We start from the raw sequence: 14,587 nt of genomic DNA, 5'->3' as shown, positions 1-14,587 counted from the left end.
GGCTGTATGTATGTACTGAACTTGGTTCCGGATTTATGTATGAGCTTGGTTGTGGAACTGTATATATGTATGAGCTTGGTTCTAGTGCTGTATATATGTACCGAGATTGGTTCTGGTGCTGTATATATGTACCGAGATTTGTTCTGGTGCTGTATAGATGTACTGAACTTTGTCCTGGTGCTGTATATATGTACTGAGCCTGGTTCTTATCCTGTATATATCCTGTATATAGCTTGGTTCTGAGAACCGTATCTGTGCATTAGCCGGGAGATTTGTCGCGGCTTACTACGCATGCCGCACTGTCCTCCACCCTTCTCACAGTGCACAGTGTAACTAAGGGCATGACCACACGTGGCGGATTTCCTCCGCAACTGTCCGCATCAATGCCGCACAGAATCTGCGTTGCAGATTCTGCTGCGGATCTGCACAAAATGTGCAGTAAATTGATGCGGACTAGCTGCTGCGGACTGCGGTAAAAGTGCTTCCCTTCTCTCTATCAGTGCAGGATAGAGAGAAGGGACAGCACTTTCCCTTGTGAAAGTCAAAGAAATTCATACTTACCGCCCGTTGTCTTGGTGACGCGTCCCTCCTTCGGCATCCAGCCCGATCTCCCTGGATGACGCGGCAGTCCATGTGACCGCTGCAGCCTGTTATTAGCCTGTGATTGGCTGCAGCCGTCACTTAGACTGAAACGTCATCCTGGGAGGCCGGACTGGAGACAGAAGCAGGGAGTTCTCGGTAAGTATGAACTTCATTTTTTTTTACAGATACATGTATATTGGGATCGGTAGTCACTGTCCAGGGGGCAGAAACAGTTACTGCCGATCGCTTAACTCTTTCAGCACCCTGGACAGTGACTATTTACAGACGTCTCCTAGCAACGCTCCCGTCATTACGGGAGCCCCATTGACTTCCTCAGTCTGGCTGTAGACCTAGAAATACATAGGTCCAGCAAGAATGAAGAAATGTCAAGTTAAAAAAGCAAGACGGATCCGCAGCACACATAACATGTGCATGACAGCTGCGGACTTCATTGCGGAAATTAGAATCTCCATTGAAGTCAATGGAGAAATTCCGCCATGAGTCCGCCACTGGTCCGCAACAGACAGAGCATGCTGCGGACACGAAATTCCGCTCCGCAGCCTATGCTCCGCAGCGGAATTTTACGCCTCGTCTAAACGAACACTGCTAAATTAAAGTGTAAGTCAATGGACAAACGGCTCCGCTGCGGATTAACGCTGCGGAGTGTCCGCAGCGGAATTTAAGTGAAATTCCGCCACGTGTGAACCCAGCCTAAATGGGCTGAGCACTCTTAGGATATAGGTCTATACGTAATGGGTGAGTGTAATATAATGTGTGGGTAGGTATGTACGCTTATGTAATTATATACGTAGTCTAGAAATCCAGTTAAACATTCTGGATAGCGAATTTATTTATTTAAAGTCCAGTTTAATATTTTGAATATCGTTATTTTTTGTTTTATTATTAGAATCATTTTCCATGGCGCGATACACCGCAAAACACTGTGACACCCCCCCCCCCCCCAAAACAGGGAAGCTGTTGTTAAAAATTTGAATCCCACCCTGGGCACAAGGCTCTTAATAAATATATTGCATCCACTGCTGTCCGTGCGTCAGAAAGAGAACTATACGCCAGCTACGAGATTATCTTGTAAATTATAGTAAATGTAGAAGAAAAAAATAATTTACACATGGTCTTGGTTAATTTTTTTTTAGCTTTGAATTCCCAGGCTGCCAAAGATCAGGCATTAAATTACATTCAGTATAAAAGAAGCAGCCAAGGGGGAGGAGAGAGAGCAGGGACTATGCATTTCTATGAAGCCTGGGTGACTATGTGAATGTTAAATTGTACCTCCTAAAAATGGCTGCTCTGACTCTCAACATCGATAAATTTCGATTTCAGCTTAGATGTTTCAGAAGGGGTCTGACCTGAAACAGATGGAGTTGTAATGTTGTGATTAGGACTATTAACCTAACGTGATGCCATTTCGCTCTGGCGATCGATGTGGCGGCTCACAGCAGCCATAAAATCCCAACTGATTAAACACGTCTATAGTGAGATAACCTTTTCATCTTTTTCCCTTTAAGGTAGCAGTAGCAACATCCAATCCGATCCTGATTTTCCAGTTCTCGCTCATGTTCCTGTTCTTTTTTTTTTCAGCCTAAAGAACAAAAACAAAGGAGATCTGATCCCACCAGTTATGGAGCACACGATCTCCTATTTGAAAGTAAAAGGTGAGATGTACCCTGAATGGTTTAGTCGTTACCATTCAGTTTAAGGGTTAAAACACGGGATAATGTTCAGGTTCAGCCATTTGGGGGGTTCAGAACTTCAGGTCTAGTAGGAATGTGGGGGTGCGGGTCAATGAAGTAAGATGAAGGTACTGTTATAGCTAAGATCTGCCCAAAAAATCTAATAAGTATTAAGAAAAACCTTGTGCTCCCTCCCTTGTTGTAACAGTATGGTTTCTACATTGTAGCAATATGTGGCTGTTATCATCATGACATAATTTTCCCCATAACACCAAATGTGTTACCCTTATGTAATGCTTACTTTATCTTGCTCATCTGGCACAAGAATACAGTCATGTGACAGTTAAGCCCTGCCCAAGATAGAGAAGGATTTTAAAAATGCCAGTGGAAATAATTTCCTTGTGATCTAATAAAAATTAAGGATTTATACCTGTTAATTCTACAATTATTAAGCCCAGTCATCATTGGTGGGTCACGAGGGGGTCATTAATGTACAATAATGCAATGACTGGAGTGCCCCTTTAATTATGCTCAGCAGAGTTACCTATGATTGACACGAGCTCCCTGTCTATTTCTCATTGACCTTGGAGTAAGTGGAACGTAACAGGTTATAGGAGTAATTACTGATTTTATCTTGGTGAGTCATCCTCTAACTCCTCGAGTGCTACTTCTGGGCTGTATACTTAGCGGTCTGTTTGCTCTTGAGAGTTTCCTTATCCTATTTCTGAGTCGCTCTTGAGTTTGTATTTGCGTTCTTGTATATTTTTTTTGTTTGTTTTCAGCGTTTATATTGTTAGCCTGTAACCCGCGCCATAGAGAATGATCGTATTATCTATCTTCTAGCCATCGATTGTGAAATTCCTTTATTCTAGCACTGACGGTCTGAAATCCCACTGGTTAGGGCCTATTAATATATATTCCGTGCTGAGTTATTTTTATAATATATCTTATTAGGGTCCGACATCCCCTTTTTGGACACAGAGCTCCAAATCCCTGCTTCCTTTCACACCCTAATAAAGTTGAATGATAAACTTCTGGCTGCCTGTTGCCACCACTAGATGGCGCTGACTTCATATGGTTTTATACAACTCGCATTTAAAGGGTAACTAAACTTTCAAAAAACTTTTGCCATAGTGACATGTCAAAAGTTTTGATCGGTGGGGGTCTGAGTACAGAGTCCCCCGCTGATTGCTAAAATGAAGCGGCAGGAGCACTCGGGTGAGCGCTCTGCTGCTTCTTTTCTGCTCGGCTTTTCTCTGAGTGCAGAGCAAGTGGAAAGCCTATGGGTCCGTTACGTACACCGCTCGCTCTGCTTTTTGAGGAAAGCCGAGCAGAAACAAAGCGGCACAGGGTACACCAGAATGCTCTTGCTGCTTTGTTTTATCGATCGTTGGGGGTTTCAGTGCTCGGACCCCCACCGATCAAAACTTTTGACAGATCACTATCGCATGTCAAAAGTTTTTCAAAAGTTTAGTTACACTTTAATATATTAAGAGCTGTCTAAATCTGTATGTAGGGAGTCCCCCCTAGTGGTTTCTGCAGGTAAACAGAATTTCGTTATGAAGGGAATCAATGGGAGCAGTTCAGTGCCAGGCCCCCTGTCCACTATGTGCCCCATAGTAGTGGCACGTTTTGCCTCTATGGTAGGCATGGCATTGAATAAGTGGTCTAGTGGATAAAGTCATAGCTAGGTTTTCCTTTACCCTGGAGAAAAAATCAGTTTGCAACCCTTGTCCTGTATACTCTGGTGAAGAACAGCCTGTATTATACTCCAGAGCTGAATTCATAGTTCTGCTGGTTGTTATTGGAAATTGACTACAAGTTGGTTTTCAGATGCCCCCCGAATAGCTTAGCTCAGCTGCTATAATGAAAGGGGGGCGGTTCGTTTTTCCTATACAGTGCTTGGCATCAAGAAGACACTTCTCAGAATGATTTGCATCATATTTGAGCTATTTGCATTTTTATGTGCGCTAATTAAATAAACACTTAATAAATTCCCATTAAAACATATGCAAATAGCTGCACTAATGGTTGTAACCGTAACCACTTAATGACCCTTTACGACATGAACAATAATTTTGAATGTGACTGAAAAGAGATCATAAAGGTTCAAGCCAAGAGATATGTGCTAAAGTTTATCTGCATTTACCCCAAAATATCTCCCTAGACGATTTATTGTGAAACATTGCTGATATTAAATCGTCTTTTTCATTTAAAAAGGCTAATTAAATCCATTGTGAATAAAATGACTGAATGCATTGCGCCGTTCCTCTGTTATTCCTCCTGGAAATGCCTGACTAAATTGATAACTGGGTGTTACCATTCATTGCATCCCCTCTCTGGCATTGACACTGTCCAATCAGAGTATTTGTCTCCCTATTTGTGTTGGTCCTATAGCACTATTCATTCTGCGCCTCCTTGTTCATGAATAGAATGCCAGAATTACAGTGAAAACTGACACTTAACAAACACATCAGGAGAAAGGGAGCAGGGCAATTTTATACGGCATTTAGAATCTGTGAAAAGCTGGTGACAACCACTATGGGTGCTGGTCGTACTGGTTGCTATTAACTATTTTCATTGAGAATCAGTTACCTAACCAAGATAACAGCTGAGAGGATGACTATGAGATTTCTTGACTTTATATATAATATCCTGCTGGTGTACGGTGTGTACATAAAGGTGAGGGGGCCTAATAGGTAAAATTACAATAGGACCTCCAAACTGTCTTGTTCCTGCCAAATGAACCTCGGGGGTGGGACTTGAAGGTTTGGTGGGCGGTCCTAGTTCAATGGACAGGGTTGGGCTTACAAATGTCTTGCAAATGAGGGTTAACATTTTTGGAGAACTTTCTTCTGGTGCTGGTTAACCTGACCAAACTCCTCCAGGGACAGGAGGGTTTTTATTTTTATTTGCCCCTAGATCCTTTCCATGATCCTTGAGCTAATCCCACACCCTTGTTTATAGAACCTCTGGGGTGGGGATTCCTACACAGGTTCCCCCCTCGTCTGTGCCCCTTTTCTCCAGGGGCGTAACTAGGAAAGACTGAGCCCAATAGCAAAGTTTTGACTGGGCCACACACCGCCCCTGGGTGCCACACACAGCCCCCCTTGTAGTGCCCCCTGTAGACAGTGCTATACAGCCCCCCCTGTAGTCAGTGACCCCTGTAGATAGTGACTCTGTAGATAGTGCCCTGCTCTGCCATAGTATTCAATAGTTTCTTTGTCCTAAGGACACAGATACTATTTAATGTTGCATCGCTGCCGCTGTAGCAGTCATGGCGGGTGCTAGCGGCGCTTCCGGGCATGGTAGGGGCGCGACGGCGGGCGCACAGGCCCACTCATGCCGCGGGCCCCATAGTGGCCGCTATGACTGCTACAGTGGTAGTTACCTACAAATCCTACAAATGTCCCTTTTTTTTGTCTTCCAGGGCTGCGGACAGAAGGACTCTTTCGAAGATCAGTTTCCGTTCACATCATCAAAGAAATCCAGAAGCTTTATAATCTCGGTTAGTGTTTCCCAAAGCAATCTGCGATCATCGGAGCGTGGCGTCTCCGTGATACTGAACCTTTCTGCAGCGCCCGCTCATTTAATTAGTTAATCATAAAGCCATTTGTAATCTCCATGTCACGTTAACGGGAGATGTATTGAGGCCGCCGGGGAGACAGTAGCGGGAATTTACAGGGGATGTTGATTCATATAGAAGAGACATTAGTTAGAAGGTTTCATAGTGAAACAGGTTACCGGAGACGAAGATATACAACTCGGCGCCCCCCCCCCCCCCCATATGGGCGAGACGGTGCATATCGTGAGATAATAACTTGTCCTTCCTCCTGACATCAGTCCCTTCTTTCCTGTAATGACGGGTGAAATGTCACGGCCGCTGAGATTATTACAGGCCACTGGCAATTACATTTTATGTCCCCGTCGTTGCCCATTTTAAGCAGTGCAGTCCCGATGTGCCAATATCCTGTGCACCTGGGAGCCAATCGGTGCTCATTACTCTCCTAAAATAATCTATACAATATATATGTATATATATATATATATATATAAATTACGTTATATACATTAATATATTATATTATTATAATAAATATCAATGGAAATGTCCTGTCTGTAAATAATAATTGCATAAACATCACATTCTGGTGTCAGAATCGATACAGAGATAAGCAGCACAACGTCGACACTGCTTATGGCTGGGTTCACACGTGGCGGAATTTCACTTAAATTCCGCTGCGGACACTCCGCAGCGTTAATCCGCAGCGGAGCCGTTTCTGCATTGACTTCCACTTCTATTTAGAAGTGTTCGTTTAGACGATGCGTAACATTCCGCTGCGGAGCATAGGCTGCGGAGCGGAATTTGGTGTCCGCAGCATGCTCTGTCTGTTGCGGAGCAGTGGTGGACTCATGGCGGAATTTCTCCATTGACTTCAATGGAGATTCTAAGTTCCGCAATGAAGTCCGCAGCTGTCATGCACATGTTATGTGTGCTGCGGATGCGTCTTGCTTTTTTGCCATGACATTTCTTCATTCTGGCTGGACCTATGTATTTCTAGGTCTACAGCCAGACTGAGGAAGTCAATGGGGCTCCCGTAATGACGGGAGCGTTGCTAGGAGACGTCTGTAAATAGTCACTGTCCAGGGTGCTGAAAGAGTTAAGCGATCGGCAGTAACTGTTTCTGCACCCTGGACAGTGACTACCGATCACAATATACAGCAACCTGTACAAAAATATAAGTTCATACTTACCGAGAACTCCCTGCTTCTGTCTCCAGTCCGGCCTCCCAGGATGACGTTTCAGTCTAAGTGACGGCTGCAGCCAATCACAGGCCAAGCACAGGCTGCAGCGGTCACATGGACTGGCGCGTCATCCAGGGAGGTCGAGCTGGATGCCGAAAGAGGGACGCGTCACCAAGACAACGGCCGGTAAGTATGAAATTCGTTTACTTTCACTAGGGAAAGTGCTGTCCCTTCTCTCTATCCTGCACTGATAGGGAGAAGGGAAGCACTTTTCCCGCAGTCCGCAGCAGCTAGTCCGCATCAATTTACTGCACATTTTGTGCAGATCCGCAGCAGAATCTGCAACGCAGATTCTGTGCGGCATTGATGCGGACAGTTGCGGAGGAAATCCGCCACGTGTGGTCATGCCCTATCTCTTCCGGCAGGAGTAGTCTGTGGCAGATCACTCTTATTTAGGGCGTTCCATCTCCTGTGTGATACACTGACTGACATGTAATGCTCCCTCTTTATTATGTATTATGCAAAACATCCTAATACACACCTCAGCTGCTGCAGAACATCATAATATAAACTCTGCTGGTGCAGGACATCCTACTACACATCTCAGATGCTACAAAACATCATTAGACATACATAGGGCCATTAGCTCCTGGCACCGCCATTCTCGAAGGGACGTGGGTGGCGCTGGGAACCATCATTTACCCTGTGACGTCTGCCGTGAGTGGCTCGGTGCAGACAGGCGTGATGCAGTGACGTAATCGTGCTTGTCTGCGTCAAACCACACATAGCACAGATCGGAGGAGACCTGAAGAGAAATCGACTTAATTTGTCGTGGAAACGGGGCAAAACATCTTTGCACTGGGCCCACCAATGGGTTAAAACAGCCCTATATACACAACTCAGCTGCTGCAGAACATCCATTTATTGATAAGGACATTTTATATTAACCAATCAATGGCGGACAGGAATCTCCCCTTTCTCTCTATTATAATGAATAATGTCCGTCCCCACCCCCAGTATAAATTATGAGACTATTAGGAGTCACCTCCGAGTTCCATGACCTGTGTAAATGTAGTCAGACGACGACCTCATGCTTTTATATGGTCAGAGAACTCTGAGGTGACGACTAATATTCTTATAATTCACTGTAGAGGGAATTATACCATTTATTATTATTATTATTATTATTATTATTATTATTTATTATCAGCAATATTATTTTTATTTGTTATTCTTATTATTTGTTGTTATTATTATTTATTATTTGTTATTATTTTTATTTATTATTATTATTAGTTTTTGTTATTATTATTATTACCAGTATTATTATTATTATTTATTATTTGTTATTATTTTTATTTATTATTATTAGTTTTTGTTATTATTATTACTATTATTGTTATTATTATTAGTTATTATTATTATTATTATTATTATTATTATTTGTTGTTATTATTATTATTATTATTTGTTGTTATTATTATTTGTTATTATTATTTGTTGTTATTATTATTATTATTATTATTATTATTTGTTGTTATTATTATTATTATTAGTTGTTGTTGTTATTATTATTATTTGTTATTATTATTATTATTATTATTATTTGTTGTTATTATTATTATTATTATTATTATTATTATTATACGCTGTAATGTCCCATGTTCAGTTTCACATAATGATTAGAAATGTGTGGTAATTCCATTCAAAAATCTGCATTAAATCCAGATGTGACTACAGACAATTTAAATATCGGTCCTCACACTGTAGAGCCCTCGTTGTCCCTTTGTGATATAAACAGGACATGGATTTAGAGGGGACCCAGTATTCATTTTGCATTCTGACCCAACACCTTCCGGGGCTCATATATGAAATATTATGGACCTGAAAAATAGCGCAGTTATATCCAAAACAGGGAACATACAGAACAAGCCCCTATTTACTAACCGTTTACACCACTTTGTCGTTAAGGCACATTGACTGAATTCTAGTTCTAACAACATTATATACAGACAGTAAAATTCCAATAATCGGGCATCCTCCGCGCCACCAAGATGCTGGACACTTTCCAGACCATTGATTCCGGATTATTGGAATTTTACTATTTGTATGTGTATCTAAATACAAACCTTGTAGAACATTATTATTATTATTATTATTATTATTATTATTAACCCAGGCCATTAAATATGCAACAAGATTTCCGATGACTTTCTCTGCGGTTCCTGAGTCTATTATTTCTCCGCCTGAATCATTTTAATGTTCCAGCTTCAGCTAAGACTCCATTAATATTCAGCAGATCTGTTGTGTGTCGAGCAGCTAAATATTAATGAGTGAAACCAATCAATATAATTATGTCAATCTTCAGGTAAACCGGTGAATTTCGATGAATACGGAGATACGCATGTCCCCGCCAGTGTCCTGAAGACCTTTCTGCGGGAACTCCCAGAACCACTGCTGACTTTTCGCTCATACCGGATGATCATTAATATTACCAGTAAGTTCCACTAACATGGTGTGAATTAGTGTAGACTTTACAAGGCTCAGGAGAGTTAGGTGCCGCACATGACCCCTGTCATACCCAACATGTAATTCAGCAGTGTCCAATGAACCCCTGGTTTTCATAGTTTGGGACAAACCAAAGTTGTGGTTGGTGGACGTGGTCAGCAACAAGAAACTACCCTAACTTCAACACTGGAGAAAACTAAGAAGAATCTTGCTTAAGGAAATCAACGAGATCAGATATCTTCCAACTTCTGCTCCCCCTCCCCTCTCACAGCATAAAGTCTCAGACACAGAGAGAAACTTCAGCTGCATCCCCCTCCTCTCTCCTCCTCCATGTCTACTATTTGCTGTATTACTCTAGATGGATTTTTTGGTTTAGTGAGTAGGTTTCTGAACAATGAGATTATGTTCACACGCAAACTCAAAACCGGCTGACTTTCAGCCGTTTTTTAAGCTGAAAACGTTTTTTGAAGCGTTTTTCCACTGACACAGTGAAAAAAAGCTCCAAAAATGGCTCAAGAAGTGACACGTTCCTTCTTTTTATGGGGCGTTTTTTAGGCGCCGTTTTTTTAAAACGACGATGTATAAAAATGCCCTGTCTGAACGAAACACAGTTTTTCCCATCCAATTTAATGGGCAGATGTTTGTGGGCCTTTAGCTACCGTTTTTTCAGGCGTATTGCGGGGCATTTACGCCCTGAAACATGCCTGAAAAACAGCGTGAGAACATACCTTTAGACGCTGTTCACGTAGCATCTTTATTCTAATTTACCTGACGGTACCAGAAAAGTGTCCTTTTAGCATCCACCCGGCAGGTATACGTCAGGTTTTTGTTTTTTTAACTGTATCGGAAAGTATAGTCTGTAGCACTTTACTATAGAGAGGCTTCCCGCAAAAATCATATATCTCGCAATATATATATATCTTTTAATCATGGTTGCCTATGGGCAACGTTGGCCACTGCATGCCTATACGTAAGCACAGAATGTGATGTGAACAGAGACTTATAGGGAGACTACAGTCTGCTGGAAGGTGTTAAAAATAACACTTACCCATAATATGATCAATCTGATATATCCACACTTCTGTCCCCTCTCATAGCATGCAGTGTAACAGAAAGAGAGAGAAACTGCAACTGCATCCCCCTCCTCTCCCTTCTTTCTGTATACTATTTACTGTGTTACAAGAGACCAATTTTTTCGGGTCTGAGTAATTTTTTGGAACATTTACAGACAGCCTGTACTACTAATTATACAATGATACTTACACTTTAATGTATCAGAGAAATCTCTATAGAACTGGTGTATTTACTCAGCTCCATCATGTAACTTGCTCCTGATTTCTCTTCCAGACGTGGAAAGCATCTTGCGGGTCAACAGCTGTAAACATATTGTCCACCAACTCCCAGAGCACAACTTCGCCGTCCTCAAATATCTCATATGTTTCCTAAACATGGTAAGTGCCGACCCGCTTCTGAGAACTGATCGTATCTGTCCAGGGGCCGTGGCAAGTACTTTATGAGTATTTTTTAAACAGAAAGAAAAACAATGTAACAGGATTGACCACTTTGAACGATCCTTTTTTGTAAAATTCAAAGGGCTGTACATATCGTAGAGGCAGATCATGCGGGTTATGGAGAGAGGGGCAAAGCCCTGATTGGTCTCATCCCCTTTGCTAGTGGGTGTTAAGAACCTGTGCCGGACTCTCCACCCCAGAGGAACTACATTGTTAGTAAACAAGGGGTGGCACATTAATCCGAGGCTTATAGAAAGAGTGTGGAGTACAAAACAAACAAAAAGTTCTTCTATCCTGGATGCAAAACCCGACAACCATAATGGAGGGCCCATTTTGTTCTATGCTATAGGGCCCCTTCTTTTTTGTGTATGTCACTGGTTAGAATGACAATAAGCTGAGCACCGAATGTCCTGCTGCTGGAGCCCAAGCAATCAGTTAAGGGGGAACCGGGCAGCAAGTGTTCAATTCCCCTACAGCACCACCACAGGGTAAAAGAAGTATTACATGGTGCCCATTTTAAATAAATAAATGATATGCCATCAACATCTATGATGAGACAATAAGAGGAAGAGACATAATGTCCAAATCAGTATTAATAAAATAGGCTCTTGTAAATTTCTCTCTTCCATCATTAATGGTGACATTCGTCTTTAAGAAAACCATGAAGACCAATCAGTCCTATCAGCTATGTGGACGCTGCACAGTGAGGGACATTTGCTCTACAGTAAATGCCTCATCTCTATGAACTTAAGAGGCCGGTACTTGAGACGGTAATGAGGTGTGCGGAGGTTCGACATAACATTCCCGGTAATTAACCAGCAGAGCGTTGCATTATGGACAGAGCACACAGTACATTAATGCCGGGGATCGCAGCCGCCGCTCGCTATCTAAATTGTAGGACGCGGCTGCAGGAACATAACTCTACCAATGTTTGTCTTGATGTGTGCATAAATCTGATTAGTCAAATAGAAAAATTATATTAGCAATTCCCCATGTGACCCATTAAAGTCATTAGATTTATAATCACGCGGGCGGAACTGCATTATTATGATAATCTATTATGCAAAAGGAAAAATAAATGTATATTCCACAAATTATACTGCAATTCCCATCCTGGAGTCATGGAATATAAATATGATGAAAATATACATGTTAGTATTTCAACATTCTAGTATTAAAGGGACAGTAACACCTTTTTTGCATTAAAAAGGAGGGGGTTGAACGATATAAAAAATGTCATACTTACGAAACAGCAAAAATGCTGCAAGTTGCACCAAATCCATCAAATTGGCCCATGTGGGTTAATAAATTTTGTGCAAGTTGCTAAGCTTATTCGTTAGGTCAAACCGGGGAGGCGAAGAAAAGGTGAGAAATCCACGGGGGGAGACAAGACAGAGTCGAAAAGGGAACAGTGGCTCAAACACAGGCAGACAGAAGTACATAATTTAGGCAGCGTCCAGGAATGGCTACTGATACTCAGGCAATAGTCAGGATACCTTTGCCTGTTTAAATAGGCTACTAGAATTGGTTTGACGAGTGCCCAGTTACCACAGCAAAAAGGCAAATGTGGCCACGAGACGTGGAGGGGTGGTGTTGGCATGGGGAGAGGTATGAGCACAGATTCTGGTGCCCCTTCCCCTTGTTAAATTTAGCTCTTAACACCATTAGTCATTCGATGAATGCTTAGCCCTGTTTAAAGTTCTGATACTATTTTATCCATCGCTTCCTTGTGATAGGACATTTCAAAGCTTCGCTACTCTTACTGTAGAGAATCCTTTCCTATATTGATGATAGAACTGCCTTTCCTGCATATGTACTGATGTCCCTTCATCTTGGACCTGTGCTATTTTTTCCTAACGTCCTTTTTATATCTAGACATACAATATAAGATGCCTTTGAGGTGATCTTATTCTGAGAAAGGCTTCACCAGTCTTTAAATCCTCCTCAGCTCATCCATACCCTTTTTACAGTGTGCGATTTAAAATAATTTTAGAGGGACAATATTATATTTGATCACAATTTTATTTTTTTTATGCACCCAACATTTTTTTATTTGCTTTATCAGCTGCTGCCTGGCATTGAGTGCTGCATTTTCCATTATAGTGTTTTTTTCAGATTCTGTTTTATTCATTATTACCTCTTGTGGGAGGGCATTTCAATGCCTGATTAATCTTACTGTAAAAAACCTTTTCCTATATTGATGGTGGAGCAGCCTTTCCTTTCTAAGACATGTTGTCCCCTTGTCTTGGATCAGTGCTCTTTGTAATGTTTATGTTTATATTTATACGCATAAAAAGGATCACTTCTAAATTATCTTCCATTATAAGAGAGACCACACATCCTATTTTATTAGTTGCTTGCCAATAAATACTCCCCAGCTCTCCTATATTCTTTTTACAGTGTACAGCCCAAAATGCACCTTGTTCAAAATGAGGCCTTAGTAATGATTTATAGAGGGGTACTAAATTTCAATCATCTTTTCTTTTTTTTTTTAAATGCACCTGATAATTTTACTTGCTTTATCAGCTGCTGCCTGGCATTGATAGCAGCTGCTGCTTGATTTTTTTTTTGCATAAGACAGCATTTTCCTGTGTATTGCGAATCTTTTTCAGATCCTGTGTGGCATATTTTGCCTGACCACCTATTTTATTTACAGGTTTCTATGGAAAACATTAGCAACAAGATGACGGCTTCCAACCTGGCCTGTGTGTTTGGAGTAAATTTAGTGTGGCCACAAGAAGGCGCCCCTTCAATAAATGCTCTGGTTCCCGTAAACATGTTTACAGAGCTGATGATCGAATACTATCCAAAAATCTTCATCTCGAGAACCGTTCCTGGAGAGACTCTACCCTGAACTGCGCCTTTAAAAGGATTATCGAACATATAAGACATTGGAAAAACTTTTTTTTTTTTAAATGTTACAGAAATTTTCACTCAAAAAGGTCACATAACTAATATTTATATTTGATATTCTGCCGCCAATTATTTCATGTGGATATTTTATTTAAAGGAAAAACTCATCAAATATATTGTACATTTTATTGAATATCCAATGCTTGTTACCCATAGAAGTCAATTACAGTTCAGCTCAGTTCGAATCATACAAGAAATGATCGGATTGGTTTCAATGGTCATCTTAACTTTTTGTCCGCACTAGTTTTTATACATGAGGCCCATTGTCTTGATATAAAGCAGCTCACATTATTTGTCTGTAATAAATTTTAATATATTCCTTCTAGAACTTTTATTACGTATTAGAAGCTGTAAAGATGATGTCATATGGTACAGGGCCTTATAATGAATAAAAGTTTGTTTTAAAGACTTCTGTGAACGATTGCTGCACTGACATCTGCAGGCTAAAAGTAGGTACTGCACCAAAGTTAAAAAAATAAAAATACATTTAAAATAAGGATTTTATTTAAACTTTTAAAAGAAAGCCCTTTAAGCCAACCATAGACACAAGATAGTGTTAGACCTAAAGATCATTCAGTAGACAACTGTCTTTCCCTTTCTAATATACTTTGTGCTGCAAATCCTCATCACTTTAAA

General features: G+C 41.1%; 1 protein-coding gene across 1 annotated transcript in view; it reads left to right on the top strand.

The window, feature by feature from the left end:
* The window catches only part of ARHGAP8 (Rho GTPase activating protein 8), a 43,788-nt gene extending 29,509 nt beyond the window's left edge, over positions 1 to 14,279 (top strand). Inside the window, exons 9-13 of the mRNA XM_075855964.1 lie at positions 2,182 to 2,255; positions 5,704 to 5,781; positions 9,388 to 9,516; positions 10,875 to 10,978; positions 13,695 to 14,279. Coding sequence (XP_075712079.1) covers positions 2,182 to 2,255; positions 5,704 to 5,781; positions 9,388 to 9,516; positions 10,875 to 10,978; positions 13,695 to 13,892 — 583 coding nt within the window. The 3' untranslated portion in view covers positions 13,893 to 14,279. The remainder of the gene's footprint in view (positions 1 to 2,181; positions 2,256 to 5,703; positions 5,782 to 9,387; positions 9,517 to 10,874; positions 10,979 to 13,694) is intronic.
* Positions 14,280 to 14,587: the final 308 nt, after the last annotated feature.

This window comes from Rhinoderma darwinii, chromosome 3 (genome assembly GCF_050947455.1).
Source record: "Rhinoderma darwinii isolate aRhiDar2 chromosome 3, aRhiDar2.hap1, whole genome shotgun sequence".
NCBI classification, from domain to species: Eukaryota; Metazoa; Chordata; class Amphibia; order Anura; family Rhinodermatidae; genus Rhinoderma; species Rhinoderma darwinii.
The sequence above is the reverse complement of the archived record's forward strand: the minus strand, read 5'-3'. Positions and strand labels throughout refer to the sequence as shown.